This window comes from Pygocentrus nattereri, chromosome 30, assembly GCF_015220715.1.
Source record: "Pygocentrus nattereri isolate fPygNat1 chromosome 30, fPygNat1.pri, whole genome shotgun sequence".
Classification (NCBI taxonomy): domain Eukaryota; kingdom Metazoa; phylum Chordata; class Actinopteri; order Characiformes; family Serrasalmidae; genus Pygocentrus; species Pygocentrus nattereri.
Genome location: NC_051240.1, coordinates 4,071,893 through 4,093,553, shown reverse-complemented (window position 1 = coordinate 4,093,553; position 21,661 = coordinate 4,071,893). Strand labels below are relative to the sequence as shown.

At 40.2% G+C, this 21,661-nt stretch overlaps 1 protein-coding gene across 2 annotated transcripts; it reads right to left on the bottom strand.

The window, feature by feature from the left end:
- Window positions 1-29: 29 nt before the first annotated feature.
- On the bottom strand, window positions 30-20,600 carry LOC108441875. 2 transcript variants are annotated; one of them, XM_017721624.2, is made up of 8 exons: window positions 20,453-20,600; window positions 11,784-11,859; window positions 11,091-11,414; window positions 10,221-10,526; window positions 7,980-8,120; window positions 4,642-4,674; window positions 4,055-4,102; window positions 30-1,948 (listed from the first exon to the last, which is right to left on the bottom strand). In XM_017721624.2, the coding sequence occupies exons 2-8, from the start codon at window positions 11,851-11,853 to the stop codon at window positions 1,899-1,901; spliced, it is 972 nt and encodes a 323-aa protein (XP_017577113.1). In that variant the 5' UTR covers window positions 11,854-11,859; window positions 20,453-20,600; the 3' UTR covers window positions 30-1,898. The 2 variants fall into 2 exon arrangements, with proteins under 2 accessions (XP_017577113.1, XP_017577114.1); XM_017721625.2 differs by lacking the exon at window positions 4,642-4,674.
- Between the last annotated feature and the right edge of the window lie 1,061 nt (window positions 20,601-21,661).

Below are 21,661 nucleotides of genomic sequence, written 5' to 3'. Positions count from 1 at the left end.
GGAAAGTAAATGAGGCCAGCACGATAACCTCAGTTTCCCAAAACTGATTTATTTTCTTCCTTTTTACACAATCACAGGAACAGTTTACACACACAATAGATTTATCACAGTTAAAATTTACAGTATGATCATACAGGTTTAAAACAAGATGCCAGCCTTTCTCCCCCTCTATAATCTACACACTGGCTTCTAATGTACCAAAAAGCTCCAGACAGCACTGGTCAGTCAAAGTGATGTGCATGTCCACCAAGACTGCTTGGCCACTCCTTAAAAAACTGTTGGAAATATGGCCCTTAACAGATTTGTTTGCTTTAATAATAATAATAATAATAATAATAATAATAATAATCTTATAATAGGGTACATTTTGCCTTCCTGTGACAAAAACAAAAAAAATTACAGAAAACATTAAAAGGTTCTGCTGGTTTTTGGTGGAGACTGATGGTCACTGGTGTTGTGTGTTCTCCTAAGGGGCTGATATCACAGTCTGGATGATTCTGATCACAGCTGTTTTGATTCCAGATGGTTTCCTAATGGGATCCAAATGGGTCCTACAGGAAACTTGAGGCCTCTAATGCTAACCACTAAACAAATTCCCAATAGAAAGCAGTGTTTTTTTCCCACAGGGCAGCTGGTTTTTGACCAGTATTTTGGCAAAAAAAACTACTTTTGGAAAACATTTGATGCCTGAAGATAATTTCTTATGTCTATGAGGCTAATGTAGCTAATTGCTAACACGCTAATTAGCATTGTGCATTAGCTTGCCTGAATGGTAAAAACAGTAGCAACAACCTCAATTTAGTCCCAAGCTTATAGTGTCCGAAACCCTATAATCGAGTCTATTAGAGATACTGAACATTAAATCTAGTCTAGTCTGGTTTACAGAGCATTTTGAATGGAGATTCTCCACCATTCTCCACCAATCCCTGTTCAGGAAAACTACCCTTAAAGTAACAGTTACAAAGTGAAAAAAATCACATGGAAAAGAGAAACCATGAGACCTGCTATGCTCGTCATTGATGTGTGATATAGAGAATTTACAAGGTAAAATCATGAAAATCACAGAAAGCTTTAGATTCTCACCAGCTATAATATCTTCCTCAACTCTCTCACTATTAGGAAAAAAAGAGTGTTGTTTTAATCTGATTAAATTTACTAAACTCACCTGTCAGCCTTAAGATTTTCATTTTAAGCCAGCTTAAAATGTGCTCACTCTAAGTTGAAAACCCTTACCAAAAAAAAAGGCACATATACTTTGTGTGAGCTGTATAAAAACCATAAAAAGGTGATCACATGATGTTATACGCTGAAAAACGTGAAAAAGTGATCCCATAATAAAAAAAGTGGAAAAAAATGCTTATCATAACTTTTTATGTTACTACTAATGTTTCACGTGCAAACGTTTTTGTTGCAGTTTCAGTGTTAATGTTTCGTCATGTTTGAACTCGAGTTTTTTTTTGTAAAGGGCACCAAACCATCAGGTTTTTAACTTACTTAACGTTCACAGACCAAATCAACTTTACAGCGCAGACTGATACCAAGTTAGCTGATGTTTCCTCATCGGTCATCATCAAATATCACGATGATTTCATTCTCACAGGCTGGACGCTGCTGCTCACTGGAGTTTTCCATTTTGGACCCAGTGGAGTTTCACTTCTGCTTCAGGACAAACTGCTGCAGGCCACAGTCTGACACATCACACTCCAATCCACAAAGGTCAGCAAGAGACACATTTGGTGACGACTGAGTGAGGAACAGATTTTTTTTAAAGAAGAAGAAGCTCAGGACTGAGCTCTGTTCTCCTAGGAACAGAGAATGAAAGCAGTAGGGTCTAATTAGTGCGTTGATTTTTTTTTACAAAATGTAGCCCGACTGCACAGACAATCACATTTGAAAATTCATCTCATCATCTCAGTAGCTTCTTTAGTCGGATTCTTCTCAGTCAGGGCTGAAAAACAACAACAATGAAACTGTTAGATATGATGGGCAGTAATTGAGGAGTGATTTTAATCCAGAATGAATCTGTAGTGTGTGTGGTTTTACAGTCTGATGGTAATAAATCTGGAGTGATTTTAATCCAGTATGAATCTGTAGTGTGTGTAGTTTTACAGTCTGATGGTAATAAATCTGGAGTGATTTTAATCCAGAATGAATCTGTAGTGTGTGTAGTTTTATAGTCTGATGGTAATAAATCTGGAGTGATTTTAATCCAGAATGAATGTGTAGTGTGTGTAGTTTTATAGTCTGATGGTAATAAATCTGGAGTGATTTTAATCCAGAATGAATCTGTAGTGTGTGTAGTTTTATAGTCTGATGGTAATAAATCTGGAGTGATTTTAATCCAGAATGAATGTGTAGTGTGTGTAGTTTTATAGTCTGATGGTAATAAATCTGGAGTGATTTTAATCCAGAATGAATCTGTAGTGTGTGTAGTTTTATAGTCTGATGGTAATAAATCTGGAGTGATTTTAATCCAGAACGAATCTGTAGTGTGTGTAGTTTTATAGTCTGATGGTAATAAATCTGGAGTGATTTTAATCCAGAATGAATCTGTAGTGTGTGTAGTTTTATAGTCTGATGGTAATAAATCTGGAGTGATTTTAATCCAGAACGAATCTGTAGTGTGTGTAGTTTTACAGTCCGATGGTAATAAATCTGAGTGATTTTAATCCAGAATGAATCTGTAGTGCGTGTAGTTTTATAGTCTGATGGTAATAAATCTGGAGTGATTTTAATCCAGAATGAATCTGTAGTGTGTGTAGTTTTATAGTCTGATGGTAATAAATCTGGAGTGATTTTAATCCAGTATGAATCTGTAGTGTGTGTAGTTTTATAGTCTGATGGTAATAAATCTGGAGTGATTTTAATCCAGTATGAATCTGTAGTGTGTGTAGTTTTACAGTCTGATGGTAATAAATCTGGAGTGATTTTAATCCAGAATGAATCTGTAGTGCGTGTAGTTTTATAGTCTGATGGTAATAAATCTGGAGTGATTTTAATCCAGAATGAATCTGTAGTGCGTGTAGTTTTATAGTCTGATGGTAATAAATCTGGAGTGATTTTAATCCAGTATGAATCTGTAGTGTGTGTAGTTTTACAGTCTGATGGTAATAAATCTGGACTGATTTTAATCCAGAATGAATCTGTAGTGCGTGTAGTTTTATAGTCTGATGGTAATAAATCTGGAGTGATTTTAATCCAGAATGAATCTGTAGTGCGTGTAGTTTTATAGTCTGATGGTAATAAATCTGGAGTGATTTTAATCCAGAATGAATCTGTAGTGTGTGTAGTTTTATAGTCTGATGGTAATAAATCTGGAGTGATTTTAATCCAGAATGAATCTGTAGTGCGTGTAGTTTTATAGTCTGATGGTAATAAATCTGAGTGATTTTAATCCAGAATGAATCTGTAGTGCGTGTAGTTTTATAGTCTGATGGTAATAAATCTGGAGTGATTTTAATCCAGAATGAATCTGTAGTGCGTGTAGTTTTATAGTCTGATGGTAATAAATCTGGAGTGATTTTAATCCAGAATGAATCTGTAGCGTGTGTAGTTTTATAGTCTGATGGTAATAAATCTGGACTGATTTTAATCCAGAATGAATCTGTAGTGCGTGTAGTTTTATAGTCTGATGGTAATAAATCTGGACTGATTTTAATCCAGAATGAATCTGTAGCGTGTGTAGTTTTACAGTCTGACGGTAATAATTGTGGAGTGACTTGAATCCAGCATAAATCTGCGGCTTTTGCCGTCTTTGTGCAGTAATTGTGACATGACTTTTGAAGTGGTGTGGTGTTGAAATCATCAGTCACTACAGATAGACAGCCACACCTCAGCAAGAGAGCGATATAAGGGTAGGGTTACAGTTAAAGTGAGTAAACACTAACCCAACCCTGACCTCAAAACAGTGAGGGTGGCCAAAATACCTTATTTTGTCAGTAGAATAACAGAAAATCGCGTGTTATGGGGCGTTATCAGACGGAGCTTGTTAGAACTTGTTCAGGCAAAAGCCTGTTAGAGCAGCTCTCTAAACAACTGGCAACATGAAAAATACCTCTTGTCACATCCTCGGCAGTCCCGGACTCTGCATCACGAAAATCACCTAAAATAAAACAAAGCAAGGTCACTATATATTCACTGGACATCTGGACAAATGAACTGTGATAGAATATGTATTCAAATTATTAAAACATTTCAGGGGAAACAGAAATCCTTTGACTTTCAGTTCCACCCAAGAGACCATAATATCCAGAGGAAAAGCGGACAAGGCATCAAGGCTCAGTCAGAGGAAAGGACGAGAGTAAATAAAGCACAGGAAAAGTGCGCTGAGAGATAGGGTGCTGTTTCTTTTGGCCCTGTTCCCTCATCCCACACACACGGAAACAAACACCTCTTTAACCATGGGGAACTGCACAAACACGACTGAAGAACATCACTTCTATTCTCTTCCATTCTTCAAGATATTTTGCTCTTGGGAGAACAACAATGTAATGAGTATTTTTAGACGAGAGATGCTGTTTTACGTGAAGATATTCATGTTATCAGAGCAGAAAATCAGAAGAATGTTAGAAACCAGAAAACCACAGGGCCCATCACCACAGTTACAGATACTGAAATACAACATATATTTAATGAACATACTCAGAATAGGTACAGTAGAAGGTCTTCGGGCCGCTGTCATTAATAAAAATACAAATTATATTATTCACAATCAAACTGTTAGACATGAATAATTCTACACATCAGTACAGTTAACATGTATAGCCTGAACTACAGCCAGAAACCTGCTTCTTCACAGTCTATAACTACAGTTCAGTGCAAATTATACGATTATTGGAGCTTCAAGGTGTTTTTTTATTACGCTAAGGGAAAATAAAATTAGAAAAAATATAAATATAGAATAATACTAAATACAATAAACACATTTTCAAATAGGAGCCTTTTAAACGTGTAAATAAGCTCCATATGACGTAAAGCTAAATCAGTTTAATCAGTTTATTGAGGAAATTGGTTTAATCAATCCTTTAATAAGTTATATTAGTTTAAACAAGCCTCCATTCGCGGAATCAATTGGATCAATCCTTCATTAAGCTAAATCACTTTAATCCATCCTCCTTTAAGGAAATCGGGCAGATCTGTCCTTCACTACATTACATTTGTTTAATCAATCCTTCATTATGTTAGATTAATTTAATCAATCAATCTTTCGTTCAGGAAATCAGTTTAATCAAATCTTGCTGCTGGTGAAATTGAACAAACCCTTGAAAAAGCTGGAGCTGTGAGGAGGAGCCGAGGAACGTGACCTGAGTTTATTTGCATTTATTCTAAAGTTTATTCTAAAGTTTATTCTAAACAGTTTTAAACGTTTTGTCTGGCCAACAACTTTAGCACAGAACTGCAGAGCATCTGTTTCATTAGATTATTTTTTTTTTTGGATCAATTATTTATTTATTTTCATTATTTTCCACCTATAAGCAATAACATACATTACAGTATAAAATCAAGAATGGGGGTGATTGTGTACACCTCCCACGAACTCCCACCCCCCCTCCCCAAGGCACCCTTCTCCAGTGGCCAGTTAAGTCAAAAACAATGTTACGTTAAAAACAGTGAGCAGAGATAAGATCAGATGTTTCACTAGATTTTAAAGGCTTTTTAAAATGGTCATTTTTTCCTTCACTTTAGCTTCAGTTAGTCTTACGTTTTGTTTTCATGTTCTTAAAAGTAATAGTTCTACTTTTCGCCTAGTTTAGTTTTAGTATTCTTAGCATTATGACGAACATGGTGAGCACAGCATTCGACCGAGCTCAGCTCAGCTTCCAGTTTCCTCAAATACCAAAACACAGAAGGGCTCCACTTCTCTTTACTAAAACTTTAACACTAAAGATTTTTTTTCCAGTAGGTTTGGTTCATGTTTTTGAAAGTGCCGTTTTTATTTTTAATAAAGTTAACAAACATTCTTTCACCGCTAGTTTTCATTTTAGTTGACTATAATAACCATGAGGAGAAAACGCAGCTATCTTATGGTATTGATCCAAAACCCTTTGAGGCACTTTCAATAGTGCTCCAGTGTTCACACACAACCTTATTTGTAAATGATAACATGTAGCAATATAATCTCAAAGAGGTATGACGTCCATATTCTGCAGCCTCACTATGGACTTGAGAACTTTGTAAACAGAAAGGCTGAGCTGTGCAAGCTCACTGAACACGGCAGTTCCTCTCTGGCACCTATTCCCCACACTTGTGGGCCAACTGTCGGCCTGCCAACAACGAAAAATTACACTCTCTTTTTTGGATATTAATAACAAATGTAGAATGGATCCTTTGTGTAATTGTAAGTGTGCAATGAGTTACACGGCTTTGTAGTTTTCCACTGCAAAAAAACATCTCACAGCTCTGTGACAGGGTGGCCTGATGTTAGCACAGTGTTTCAATATGAATCACTTACAGAAGTGCGGTTTAAAAAAAAAATATGGCTACTGTACATCTGGCCTAGTTTAAACGAACACGCTCTTCAGATTCAGAATTGCAGTTGTTGGTGGCTTAATGAAGACGGTGGCAGGCGCTTTTGCAAGAAACCGCCTAATGCCAGACAGACAGCAGATTTATACGCTGGATCACAGACCAGAATTCAGCTTAGAGTGAGAATCGCTTTCGGTTTTAGAGCTTTGGCTCTCAGTGCCGCAAACAACGTCCCTTTCAGGGGCTGCATACGCTGCGTAGGTTCAGGTTTATGCATCACTAAATCAAAACGAGTTGCCCCACACAAGCTAGTTTTAACACTGAGCTAAACAGTTCGACCCACTCAGCAGACGCAAGTGCTGGGAACCCACGCTCAAAGCATTCTTTTCCGTAATTAAGCTTTGCGGACATTTCCCCCACAGCTCCAGTTCAGTGACACTCCAAACATCTAAACCGAGGCTGCTGTTGTGCTGGTGGTGTTAGCCATTTCAGAAAGCTGCAGATTTGGTTGTCGTGAGGAATTAAACAATTAAAGAAATAAGAGACATGGTTTTATCCGGGTTCAACTCGTACACCTCGTTTTTGTCCCGACTGGATAGCAGGGCTGGGCGACTAATTCGATTTTAATTCAACTAATTCATTCCGGTAAGATTTTGGCTTCAAGCAGTTACGAAAACAAGATAGTGAAATGACTATTGTGCCTTTTTCGCTCTTTCGCCACCTCCCTGAGAAAAATAAATAAATAAATAATAATATATGTACGTATGTATGTATCCGTATTGACCGAAATAATCGTGAATATGTTTATGGCCATAATCAAGCAGCCCTACGAAATATTTTTCTATTAAAAACAATTTAGCGCACACTGCCATTGCAACATCTCAGCAGGGGGTTTCCAGACCAGTTCACTGAGTTACAGTGACGTTAAGAGAAGTTGTTACATGTTTTTTTTTTTAGACGTTAGACCAAATGTAATAAAACGGCAGCCTGAAACTAACCTGTGTTAACTGATGACTTCATCACGACAAAATTAAGTGTAAACTTACACGAGACTGAAACAACCCAGTCATGGAAAGCGTCTGTGACTGACTAAAGGCTTGGAGTGAAGGATATGACGAACGTTATCTTATGATCTCGTTATCATTACCTTACTACTGTAACGGTACTCTTTGGTGAGCGTATGATGTTATGATCAATACACCTTACAGTACACCTGCATGGATCATAAAGTAAACACTTTAGACCAGTTATAAGGAGTCTGTTAACAGTCACTACAACAACGTAATATCATGACGCCCACTGGGACATCGTTTTATTGTATTTGACTTAGTTTTACCATTTTTTCTGTTCAGTTACAAACGTTTGGAGCCTTTTTTAAAAGGTGTGTTTTGGTGCACCATTCCCACTTCTTCAAAAAGGAAATATCACAACAGCTTTGATTATATTTTTGCTACTGACCACGCCAAATGCAGGCATGACCGAATCCCTCTGTGCTGAATAATGCCGATACTTACGGTGCTTGCATCTTCCGCGTAACAGGAGCACCAGCAGGAGTCCGACTATAAGAGACCCGATGACAACAATCGGGGCGACATATTTCGTCTCCAATTTGAACTCACCGCCACCGCCTGACTGTGAGTCTGATTTACCTGGAACTAAAAAAACAAAAATTAATACACAAATTATAATGAATAAGTCTTTGTATTCATTATTGAATCATATTTTATATTAAATACATTACATTTCAGAAATGCTACATTTATCCGAGTACAAATAGCTCAGATATAATGTGTGCGTTCATTTCTCCAAGCTTTTTTTTTTGTCCTGTACTTTGCAATACTTCATATTCATGTGAAATCACAGCGCAGCTCATTTTATTGGCCCTAATTCAAGATCATGGCTGTGACTTTCACTGGTTATTCTGTCTTCAGTACAAAGAAAATGAATAAAGGCTGTAAATTAAAATATGTGGCAAAGCCGACGTGTAACCCGCATTTCCTGTGGTTACATAGTTTACACTTAAGACCTTCTGGTAGGTGAAGGGTTCATTTTGCCAAGGGCTGCTTTGCCCGTAGCCACCAACCATAGTGGCTTTATCACGCCCAGCGGCTGCTGTAAGAGTGCGATTGATGCAACTCAACTTTCTCATTGGAGAAAACTGCTGTACTACTAGCTGTAGCGAATTATAATTGAGGATTCGGTTGTGCCACCAACAATAAAAGCCAAAAAAAAGACTTAAAACCTTAAAAACCCCAATAATGTGTGTGAAATCCCAAAGGAATGAGCTGTAACAAGACGACACATGCCATTACTGGTCACAGCTGGTCTGAGGCAATCCAGCAGAGATTCTAGAGGCCAGTTTTTTCTGAGGATAGAGCCTAGGTGGATCTCCTGAGAAGTTGATGGTGAGCTACCCATGAGTAGAAAGGTTTTGAGACTGATCTTCACTATGGACTGGTGAACTAACAAAACACAACACTAAAAGACTCTTTATTCTCTTTCCGTTTGTGAACAAGCACCAGTATTTCAGTTAATTGTTCAGTTCTTTATTTGTATTTTGGCTGTTTATTTTTTCCTGTTGACAGACAGTGTTATTGAAGTTATTAGGGTGAAATTACAAAGGCTGAAATCTGTCTAAACTGTACGGAACTAAAAGAGAGAAATAATTCTAGCTAAGCTTCAAACCAAAGTAATAAGAAATCCTAAACAATAATAATCCAACTAAACAGGTCGTTGGGTTTAATGCTAAAAGTCTTAGGCCCTAACTACATTAAAGATTACTAAGCTTTAACCCATTAAACTGGAACACAAATAGGACCACGTTCAATTTAAGTTCTTAAGAGGATCAACTGGAATCCGGGGATAGAAGTGGGAAAAGTGGTTTAATTGCTGAATGTTTTTTTTTTACTTTGGGCTTTGTATATATTTTAGCATTGAGTAAAGTGACTATTTTTGTTTACAACACGACTCCTGCCTGCTGTGTAGGCTGCCACACATCTTCCACCTCCTCAATGAACTTGGCTGTACTGGTCCAAAGCCTTATTGCAACTTCCGCATTTGCATCAGTGTTACGGTCTTATGGTAACCAGCTATGCTGCTGGAGGTACGGTTGTTGCTGCTGTAGTTAATTGGTGGGCTGAAAAGGGCTTACATACACCCACTAGAAAAGTCTGTGTTCAAAGACCAAGCAAAGTAAATCCTGGTTTAAAATGCTGAAAGACTTAGGCTCTGCATAAAGCTCTAAAATTACACAACCACCAGGGGTTTGATTTTCCTGTTCACTTATCAGATCGTAATCTGAGCTGCCTGCACCATCACCAGGTTGCATAGTTGCACATTAACTTTTATTAACAGAGCAGCAAAGACAACAAAAGTTCTACTCTGACAAGAACTTTGGTATCTGATTAAGAAGATGGTGTTGTGAAAGAATTGGGGTCTCAAGAGTTCTGATCTTAGAGCAGAAGACATCTGATCACTGATTCACACTCATATATGGGCTGGAACAGCTGGGAAAAAAGACAAAAAAGGGCTCTATGATGATCCACACAGTCATTCTGACAATACACTACAGGAAGGTCCATGGAACCATATAAGAAGAACTTGTTTGTTTATTCATGTTTCATTGAAAAAAAGTCATTGTACCACAAAATATCAATCGTGGTGATACATATCATGTTTGGTGAAGCTGTCAAGCATGCGATGTTATATTTTTTGTCACACTTACTGGACACATAATGTTCAGGAGGACTAATTACCTTTTATATTGGGTTGAAACGTCTCCTCTCCTTCTTTGACGAATTTGCTGTTGAGAACGACGCACCTGAAAGGCGCCCAGCTCGAGTCGATGCTGGTGAAGGTCAGTTTGCTAGACATTTCCAACAGTTGGTCCTCTCTCTCTCTGACCTCCAGTGTGGCGCTCATCGTCCAGTTGGTGTTGGTGCTGTCAAACCAGTGAATGGTTCCTGCTGGATAGCCGCCACTAGAGTTGCAGTAAAAGTCAGCAGTGCCGCCATCTTCAACCTCTTTTTGCAGTGAGCTCATGGTGGGTTTACTGTATTTAGCTAGACAGAGAGATATTATATTTAGATTATATTACTATGACATCAGTAATATAATTAACGATACATTAAAAACAGCTTAATGTAAAACGGTTAAAGACTGGCCTGCAATACTTTGGCCAAAATGATTAACCACTAATTACATCACTGATTCATCAAAGCACCCACAGAAACTCATCAGTCAGTGGAGATGCTTCATGCAAGTCTGAGTTGAGTTTCTGTGGTGCAGGTTCGACTCAAATTCTGAATCCTGAGGTGCGAGATGAGTCAAGAATCAGTTAAATATGAATCTGAGTCCAAGTCCAAGTCAAGAGTCAGATAAGAGCAAGTCAAGGTCAAGCCTTGGGTCTCTGAGGTGCAAATCTGGGTCAAGTCGAGAGTCACTTAAGGTGAGTCCAAGTCGAGTCTTGAGTCTCTGAGGAGCAAGTCTGAGTCAAGTACCAAGCCTCTGAGGTGCGAGTCAGAGTCAAGTCAATGCAGAACAGAAAGGCATTCTGCACTCAGCCCTCGACCCTTACTGATGTGTCCCAAATACACAAGAGATAGGCCAGCAAGGCCGACTCTCACCTGTAACACTAATCCTGAAAGTTCCATCTTCTATAATGCCACGATTGGTTAGAACAGTGTAATCATACTGTCCTCCGTCAGAGACAGCAGCGTCAGTGAGCAGTAAAGAGGGATCATTTTTAGAAGCAGGTTTAAATCGATGATCTCCCTTCATTACATCTTTCTGAAACCAGAACACTGGATCTGTCTCTCCTCTCCTCTTTACAGTCCCTGCTGTAATAATAATATCCTGATTTCCTTCGAAATTTTTCTTGAAGGAGCATGAAATCTTTGTGATCTGCCCAGCGACTCCAAATGCAGGCTGGCATTCCACACTGATCAGCGCTGCAGAATGAGAAGAAAACATGTTAAACAGAACTGCAGCATGACAAAATTCCAAGAACAATGAACCCATATTGAACTGAATAGTGTTTAGTGTCACAACAAGGAATCATATCCCATGAACATTCAGCTAAGCAACAGAACCTAAGAGGGACTGTGTAACCATCACAGATGTTGTGCTGCTTTAATGCAGAGTAAATATTAAACGTAAAGAAGCCTGGAACGTTGTTTCAATTTTCTGTTTTTAATACTTCCAGCAGCTCAGAGTAAAGCGAACACTGTTCATTAAGCAGTGGAATAATATGATATGATATAATGAGAAGAACACTTTTCATCAGATCTAATCAAAACGGTTTTATAAAGCCAACTTACATTTAGTCGGCGCTCCAAAACATACAGGTGAAAGCATCACAGTGAGGAACAGGAGAACGGCTGAAGCCATGTTTCCCTAAAAGAGAAGTACAGAACTGGGGATTAGGCCAACGTGATCTCCAAGTGTAACCCGGACGTCGGAAGTGTAAGTCCGAACCCCTCAATATAACATCTAGACCGGGCTCTATTATTCAGATGCCCTGAAGGCCTTCATTCCCTGGATCAGGCCTGTGGTTAGATCTCCAGGAACAGAATTGGGCACCCCTGTTCTTCACTGCTGGACTAATTCAAACAGCCATTGTTAGAAGGTTTTCTTTCTTTCTGCATGAAAACATCACCCTGGATGCCTCCCACCAGGTTCTTCTATCTAACATAATATCAAAGCAAGTGCACTGATCTAAAATCTAGTCAGTGTATCTAATATTAGTCACTGTGGGATTTTTGTAGGAATTGTATATTATTTAACCCATTTTTATACATTTTAACTAGTTTTATGTCATTTTATCTTCCATTGGGAGATCATTTTCAAGAAATAATATTTCAATTAAGCTAATTTTTATGCCAGTGGAATCTGACACTTTTATAAGACAAAATGATTTAAAACTAGTTCAAATGTATAGAAATAGGTAAAAAAGCACTGCTTTAATACGTTTAGGATAGTCTAGCTAGTAAACTGTGCAGATTGCATCTTATGTATATATTGTTCACATAGTACAATCCCAAAAATACAATATCACAATACTTCAAGACATTTCCATTATACGCAGAATCATGTTCATTCACTGGAATCGGCGGTTGGTAGACAACATCTCCACCTACCATGTCTAATCTTGCTTTCTGATGGTCTGTTTTTCCTCTATGATAATTTCTTCTATCCATTGTTTTATCACTGTGTATGCGTTAGCTGGCACCCGATAGCTGTAAGGGAACAATAACCTCTACTCAGCTTGCCAACGCCAGTGTTTCTGAAGTTAATAATCATCCATAAGGCAATAATTAGTTTCACTCAAACTCAATGTGCTGTATGCCAGTTTCACCCAAGCCCAAACGCTGAGTGCACCAACGTACCCACTCAGTGACAGTGAGCAGAATAACAATGCATTCACAGCACAGTGGGCTTTAGTGTTTTTTAATGGGCAGGTGCATTAACTGCACGACACGTTGCACCGGACGGACTGTTTCATCTTTAAGCCATTCCTCGCTTAAATGTCATGTCAAGGGCAATGAGGGAGTTAAGAACACTCAGTTCCATTCCAGTGTGCATTTCCTCCCTTTTATGGGATGCTTCTTTTTTTTTGTGAAAAGGGAACTAACCCACAGAAACAGCTGCAAACATCCAAATACCCAGAGGAAAGGGAATACAAAAGGGACACAGAGACTAAAGCACAGTTAAGTCATTGTCCAGCATTAAATGTCAGAATTAAATTTCACCAAATGACAAATGTTTTTCTCATGGCCTTATACAGGAGAAATGGCAGCATGTTCAACAGAACCAGTGGATAGACAGATCGTCAAAGGACAGAACCACCATTGTATATGTAGTCAAACCAGCCACGACATGGTTGATGTCCCAATTTTGCTTCTTTAGTTTGGACTGGAGCTACAAGCCTCAAACACTAGAAGTCAATAGTCACCCAAAATGTTTTTCTGTAAACACAACCCCAACACTTCTCTCAACCCACCTCCGGGATGACTTACTGTGAGGTATTAACATGAGCAAACATTCGGCCTCATAGCTCCTGCGTATTTAATCAATGTCATAAATTTACATGAATGAGAAGCTAAAATTAGTACGGTTATAGCACCAGCTATTCAAACTGCAGCCTAACACAGCCTAATAATCAACACGAGGGCTCCAAAACTGTATCGGACTATACATACTATACTAATAAATAGACTTTCTTAGGGTTCTTAAGACTTTCAAGTTGCTTTGGCTTTCTCAATGCTCATTACGCGGTCCTATGATTCCTTACAGTTTTGTTTAGCCTAAATATACACAAGATATTTACTGGTATGTTCCAGTACCGAAGTGTTTGTTTTGGTGGTTGGTTTTGTGGAGGTTTGATGGGTCTGGGGGCTGCTATGCGAGGGTGGCTGAGGGGTTCAATGGGCTGCTCTAATCCAGTGGCGCATATTTCTAAGGCGACACGTGTTGCATAATCCAAAGTAGGTAGTCACAACATGGTTGAAGATGTGGGCAAGGATGGCACTAGGTCTTTGACCCATATCCTGTCAGGAACATCTCAAGACTTTGTGCGCACAGGTGGACAAGATACGTGATTGAAGCGGGCGGATGCCCAACCAAGCCCGACACCGCACTGAACAAAGCCAGCTTGTGTGGGGTATTCAGTGAGGTCTTACGAAGTCAGCTGAAATGGGGGGAGTGTTATCTGTGGTAGCAATGACAGAGTTAAAAACATCTGGTTCATTTCTCTTGTTCTCAGGGGCCAGGGGCAGGGGAGATTGTGAAAGAGGAAAAACCCCCGCCAACAGCTGTGAATATCCAAATACCCCAAGGAAAAAAAGAAATACAGAAGGTAAAGAGAGGGAAACAATACAAAAAGGACAGTTAAGGCATTGCCCTGCATTGAATTTCAGAACCAATCTTTCTTTCCTTATACAAGAGAGACCGATCCATAAAGAACAGCATGTAGGAATAGTCCACTTTTCAACAGAACCAGTGGGTAGACAGAACGACAAAGGACAGAACCGCCACTGTATATGTATATGCAGTCCATCAGCCAAAACAGGTTTGGTGTCCTAATATTGCTTCTTTAGTTTTAGTACTGGAGCTACAAGGCTTAAACCCTGGAAGTCAATAGTCACCCAAAATATTTTCTTGTAAATACATCCCACAACACGCATCCAGTATAGCTTACTGTGAGCTATTAACACCAGTAAAACCTCAATGCACAGCCTTCAGCCTCATAGCTCCTGTTCTAAACTAAATGAGCAAAATTTGGAGAAGTGTGTCTTCTGATTGATTATATCTCACGCAAGTGAAAAAATTGTGTAAATATGTTTTTCTTTTGCCCTGCTTAAATTTTGGCTTATAACATCACTCCCATTAATAAATTCCACACGATGAGGTCATCAAGAAACCCCTGGCAGCTGGGATCAAAAATCAACTGACATCAGTTATTCTCTATAATGTTTGTCGTTGTTTTGTAGTGAATAACAGTCGTATTTCTAGTTTGGCTATGACACTTTTCTGAAGCAACAACTATGCAACACAATAAGACGGCAGAACGAAAACAGGCATGGGTGTATCATGCACAATGACACAAAGGTCAAAACACACAATAGAACCACAAAGAATGAAGTTCATCCGCTAGTCATAAGGACAGCCCACAAGGCAGTCTGAGCCTGAGCAAGGCCTGTTCCTGCCATTTAAAATAAAACCAATCCATTATAATTTTTTCGTTATTAAGTGAATTTCTAAGCCATTATTTTAAATACTACCAATGCATGTGTGTATATATGTGTGTGTATGTATGTGTGAATGTATACACACACACACACACACACACACACATATATATATATTTTTTTAACCTATATTTTAATCTTGAAAGCATCGCAAATTAATGAGATACTATCTCAAAATGTAACATATTTGTTAAAATAATGAGACCGTATCTTAAAACAATAAAACAATGCTTTGTATTAAAAAATAATGGCATTTCACTTAAAAATGCAAAAATAATAATTAGGCTGGATTTGATCAGGAATTGTCTTCCATAACATGCATTCATTTTAGTCAGTATTAATAGCAACCAGCTATATTTGATATATGATGTGAAAGCCATTAATAAGTAATGCTGGCTAGCGAACACAAAGTAAACACAGAGCTGTCCTGATATGGGTGGGGTTGATTGGTTCACTGATTTTGGAGTTGGCTTGCATGTCAAAGCAAGCGTGGTTAAATGTTTTCTAGACTCTAAGCTTTGAGACGTTTGATGACGTGAGTCAATCGAGATATTCATGTGAAGATATTTAACTAATATTTTAGCATATGACAACATTTAATTCACAAAATGTTTGTTTAGAATGAATTGTGCTTCATTTACATCGTTTTAAGTTGTCCCGTTTTCTCCATTATTGTTCTTGGTAACACAAACGAAGCGCTCCTATCGTTTAACGGATTCAAAAACATTTGCTTGCCAGTGAACGTTTATAGATGTTTATATTCGGTGGCTTGGTTTCGATTAAAAGCTCTGATTGTTACTTTTTTCTTCAAAACTAGATCTTTTTAACATTGTGCCAGTGCCATGTTGAACGGACAATTTCCTGGAATCATCGGTCTGTCTGCCCAGCTTTCATTTTTGCCTGCCCTCTTCTACACATGGAATTAGAGCTGTGAAACTGATAACTGAGGATATCTTATAGCGTCTATAGCAATACTAAAACAGAAAGCAAACGACACTTTCAAAATAAATTATGCTGCGAATCTCTTCTTTTCTGCTCTGGCTGTGCGTAAGAACGGTTTTACTGCAACTGGTGAACTCTGTAACCTGTGTGTCTTAATCACAGGCCAATCAGACTCATATTGCTGAAGACATGCCAGACATATTTGCCTCATATGCCTCAAAGTAAACAGCCAAGACTGTCAGAAATGAAGTAGTAAATCACTGCTATATACAGGGTGAGCCATTTATATGGATACACCCAAAGATAATGGGAATGGTTCCTGTTTATGGCACATTAGTTTATGGGAGGGGGAAAACTTTTCAAGATGGGTGGTGACCATGGCCATTTTGGATCCAACTTTAGTTTTTTCAATGGGAAGACGGTCGTGTGACATCAAACTTATTGAGAGTTTCACAAGAAAAACAATGGTGTGCTTGGTTTTAACGTAACTTTATTCTTTCATGAGTTATTTACAAGTTTCTGACCACTTATAAAATTCAACTGGCCCACGACGACCAATCCACTTTCCAGGAAACTGTTCATCTAGGAATGCTCGGACCTGACACCCATAAAGTGGTGGAGCACCATCTTGCTGGAAAAACTCAGGGAACGTGCCAGCTTCCAAAGTGGATTGGTCGTCGTGGGCCAGTTGAATGGCCCCCAAGGTCTCCCGATCTGACCCCCTTAGACTTTTATCTTTGGGGTCATCTGAAGGCAATTGTCTATGCTGTGAAGATACGAGATGTACAGCACCTGAAACTATGGATACTGGAAGCCTGTGCTGGCATTCCTTCTGCGGTGTTGCTTGAAAATGTTTGAACACATTTTATGAGCGGTCAGAAACTTGTAAATAACTCATGAAAGAATAAAGTTACGTTAAAACCAAGCCCAACGTTGTTTTTCTTGTGAAATTCCCAATAAGTTTGATGTGTCACACGACCCTCTTCCCATTGGAAAAACCAAAGTTGGATCCAAAATGGCTGACTTCAAAATGGCCACCATGGTCACCACCCATCTTGAAAAGTTTTCCCCCTCCCGTAAACTAATGTGCCACAAACAGGAAGTTAATATCACCCGCCATTCCCATTTTATTTGGGTGTATCCATATAAATGGCCCACCCTGTACTGTGGTGCTATTGCAGACGAAAACGTGTAAACACTGCATGTATGGGCAAGTTTACTTCTTAGTAGGCACCTTAACAGAGGCAGCAAAGTACCCAGCCTACCCAGCACTACCTCAACACAAAACATGGGAAGGGGTGAAGGCTGGGCATTTTGCTGCCCCTGTTGAGTGCACAAGTTCTGGTTGAGGCGTGCATACTCAATTTGGATTCCCTCACATCTGGATTTGTTCAACCTCAGGAAGGGAATGCTGGGCTGGAGACAGGATGATTGAAGCTATTTATGGAAGCTAACACGGAGTTAAGGCACAGATGCTGGGCTCCATTGGCAGCGTGGACATTGTTTCCAATGGGAGAAGCCACCGACTCTGGAATAGCTGAACAACTGGTGTCAGAGCAGTACAGAGTTCTGTCTCACCAGGCCACACTCGACCTCAAGAAGAAAATGCTGGGATTAGTTACAGGACAAGTGATGCTGGTTGTGGCAGCTAGCAGTGGAGGAGCTGCTGCACCACAGACACGACCACGAGAGAGGCCTGGAGGCGCCTGTTGTTGAGGAGTGTTAACCCTGCAGCACTTGTGCTGGCCTGGATGGTGGGGGGACTGTGTAGCATTCATGCCACACTGCCATGGGTAGCTTAGGGGTCGTGTTCCAGCTCAAAAGAACAATAAATGCTTTTGTTACTCTTTGTTTTTGAGCCTTTTTGTGATGTAGCTAGTGGTGGGAAGTGTCTGACATCTTCATGCTGTGTATGTCTGTTGGTGGCCCTCCACCAATTACCCTTCTTCTGTGCCTATGCTACAATATTTATAAGACTAATTTAAGTAGTGTTTTAAGAACATTGAGAAACATGGTGAAACAAATATTTCAGAATTAATCACTTGAACAGTTAAAAATTACTGTACCCTCTTCAATTTCCAAACTAGAAAGTGAACACAGTGCTTGGAAGTTTGGAAAACATACCAGAATATTAGCATGCTAAAACATTTATGTAAATCATTTCCTTTCCCATCACCTTCACATTCAGCAAGGCAGTTGTTATCTTGGATGTGTGTTTGGGGTTGTTATCGTGTTGGAAATCTGCCATGCGGCGCAGTTTCTGAAGGGAGGGGATCATCACAGTACATGTTGGAATTCATGTTTCCCTCGATGAACCGCAGCTCCCCAGTGACGGCAGCACTCATACAGCCCCAGACCATGATGCTACCACTACCATGCTTGACTGTAGGCAAGAGACAGTTGTCGTGGAAGTCCTCACCAAGGCGCCACAACACATGCTGGACACCATCTGAGCCAAGCAAATTTATGTTGATTTCATCAGACCACAAGATATAGTTCCAGTAATCAATATTCTTGGACTACTTGTCTTCAGGCTTTTTTGTGCATCAGCTTCAGAAGAGGCTTCTTTCTGGGACGTCAGACATGCAGACCGAGTTGATGCACTGTGTGGCGTAAGGTCTGAGCACTGACAGGCTGACCTCCCACTTCTTCAATCTCTGCAGCAATGCTGGCAGCACTCATGCATCTATTTTTTAAGCCAACCTCTGGATATGACGCTAAACATGTGGACCCTGGCAAGGCCTGTTCCGAGTGGAACCTGTCCTGGAAAACCACTGTAGGACCTTCGCCACCATGCTATTTTTGTGGAGAGCAACAATTCTTTTTCTTCTTTGCCATGAGGTGCCATGTTGAATATCCAGTGGCCAGTATGAGCGAATTGTACCCAAAACACCAAATTTAACAGCCCTGCTCCCCATTCCCACCTGGAACCTCGTAACTCTAACAAGTCGCATGACACCAGGGAGGGACAACGACACAATTGGGCACAATTTGGACATGTTCACTGTGAGGTGGACTCACTTGTATTGCCAGCTATTTAGACATTAATGGCTGTGTGTTGAGTTCTTTTCAGAGGCCAGTAAATCTGCACTGCTATACAAGCTGAACACTGACTCCTTTAAGTTATACCCAAGTTTCATTTCTATAGTGTCGTCCCATGAAAAGATAAAATAAAATATTTGCAGAAATGTGAGGGGTGCACTCACTTTTGTGAGATACTGTATGATGTGTTTTGGATGCTGGTATGTTGGGCAGGGCGACCAGCTAAACCAGAAGACCACTAGACCAGCATAAACCAGTATAAACCAACTTAGACTAGCGCCTATGTGAGTTCATACACCAAAAATATGGTGACTGACGACATGGTGTAAGAGAGGAAAGTACCTTTGTGTTGGTTACATTTTTTTTAGTTCCTTCTCTGCTGAAACAGACCATTAGAAACCACTAGGATTAAAACCTAATAATATTTTGCTATCTAAAGTCAATTTGCTTAATGGATTCCAATAAGGAATCCATTAGTTACCTGTAGAAGGCCTTTAAATCTAATTAGACAGCCATCAGGTGCATTAAGAATCAGCCACTGGTCGCCTGTTAAACCATTAGGATCCTTATTATTTTGATATCAACCCATTAAAGCTCAAATAAGAGAAATGTAACTTTCATTTAGACTCGTTCTAGATCAGTCTGAAGAACCCTTTAGCCATACAACGGCTTCTTTGAGTGTTCATGGTTCTATTTAGAACCGTTTTCTTTACTAAAGAACCCTTATGATCTTTTTAAAGAGGATTTTAGACCGCGTTGGCTTTGCCGTTTACACTTGAACAGGAGGCTCGAGCTGATTTCTCACTCGAATTTTCCGTTCCACCTTAAATAGCGCGGCGGTTACAGTTTCGCGCCTAGTCTAACTGCCGCACTATTTAAGGCGGAAAATTCGAGTACGAAGCAGGTAAACGAGTCGAGAGTGTCGCCCAAACATATTCAACGCGATTTTTTACACGTTTGCTGATGAAGATCAGCGGATTCCTCGTTGTTTTTTAGAGTCCAGTCGTTTCCTCCTTTCGCTGGCTCACGTGTCCCCGCGCCGAGCGCCTGTTCTCAGACCTGTGATTAATAGCCTCGCGGTCACGGCGAGAGACACGGCGCTGTTTACTGTAACGATACGTGCCGTTGCCATACCGGAGCGGCCGAGCTGACTGAGGATTAAAACACACCCACGAAGAGAAAAGCGAGGCGTCCGGGCACGATTTAAGAAGCGAAAAGAAACGGAGACTAGAATGGAGTAAAATGCGAGTACTTACAGACACAGATCTTCAGAGAAAGCGGGGAGCGTGTAGACGCTGGGGCGGCTGCTGCTACTGCTGCTGGCGGCTCTGACACGCTTTCGCTTTCAATACAGTCCCCATGGCCCCAGCGAGAAAAGCACTTCCTTCATGAGGTCTCTGGACTTCCCCCTCTGCTCAGGACATTTAGTTCGTCTTTTTTATTTTTAATGTGCGTGGTTGGTGTGATCTGTGCCAAAAGATCAGTCATGATGAACTTTTACATGCCCACCGACCAGCCTGGGCTGAAAGAGCTGCCGCTTAGGCTACGACTACCCAGGCAAAGTGGCCGAATCGGATTATCTCGCCCAATCCGATTTTTTGGTTTGGCTGTTCACACCATGTTCTAAATGTGGTCTGTATGCGACGTTAGTCTGAACAGATCAGCTCCCAAACCGACCCACAAGCACTGCTCACTGCTGCTCATCTCACTCTGACGGGACCTCACGTGATGTTCGGCGTCATGGGTTCACTCACTCATCATTTTGCATCGGATTACTTGTAGCAAGCATGTAATTGAAGATTTTCATCAGACTGTTGAGCAGAGTGAGCATAAACACCTCAGTCGGAGTCTGTAAACCGATTGAATGGCAAAAATCTTTGCATGTACACACAGCCAATGTTCACCTCTGGATGAGCCACGTGAAGGAATCATGATGACTAGCGACTCCTGGTTTCGTCTTCGCCAGCATCACGGGAGCGATGAAGTTCCAGTGGTTGACAGCTGGGCTCATCACCCACAGTGTGTTCGAGTTCGCCCGAACGGGCCACGGCCACATTCAGCCACGGCCACTTCTTTGGTTCGGGTCCTCGGATTGTTTAAGCTTTGTCTGGAGCTGCAGCCTCGGGCTCCTCGTCTCGTTCGAAACCTCCTCGAGGAGTCGCATTGACATCACATTTAAACGATGGTGTGAACAGCCAAACAAAAAAAATCGGATTTGGTGCGAAAAATCAGATTTGGGCCAATTTTACCTGCTGTTTAAATGTAGCCATACATCTCTGTCAGACACTAGAGGGCGCTTCCAAATGAGTCCAAAATAAATGTTACGAAGCGTTTGCTGCTGTTTGAGCATTTTTGGAGTATATAAAGGCTATAGGAGTTCATAAAGCTGCCTTGTTTACATTGATGACCATTGATAACCCTAACCCTAACCCTAACCCTATTTTTAGTGAAATACATTTGCCTCA

Excerpts from the sequence above, each read along its gene's own strand:
- LOC108441875 (XM_017721624.2), bottom strand. The coding sequence starts at position 11,853 with ATGGCTTCAGCCGTTCTCCTGTTCCTCACTGTGATGCTTTCACCTGTA. Across the intron at positions 4,675-7,979 it reads ACGCGGAAGATGCAAGCACC|CGGCCCGAAGACCTTCTACT; the intron begins GTAAGTATCGGC and ends TATTAATGACAG. Across the intron at positions 1,949-4,054 it reads TGCCGAGGATGTGACAAGAG|CCCTGACTGAGAAGAATCCG; the intron begins GTATTTTTCATG and ends GTTGTTTTTCAG.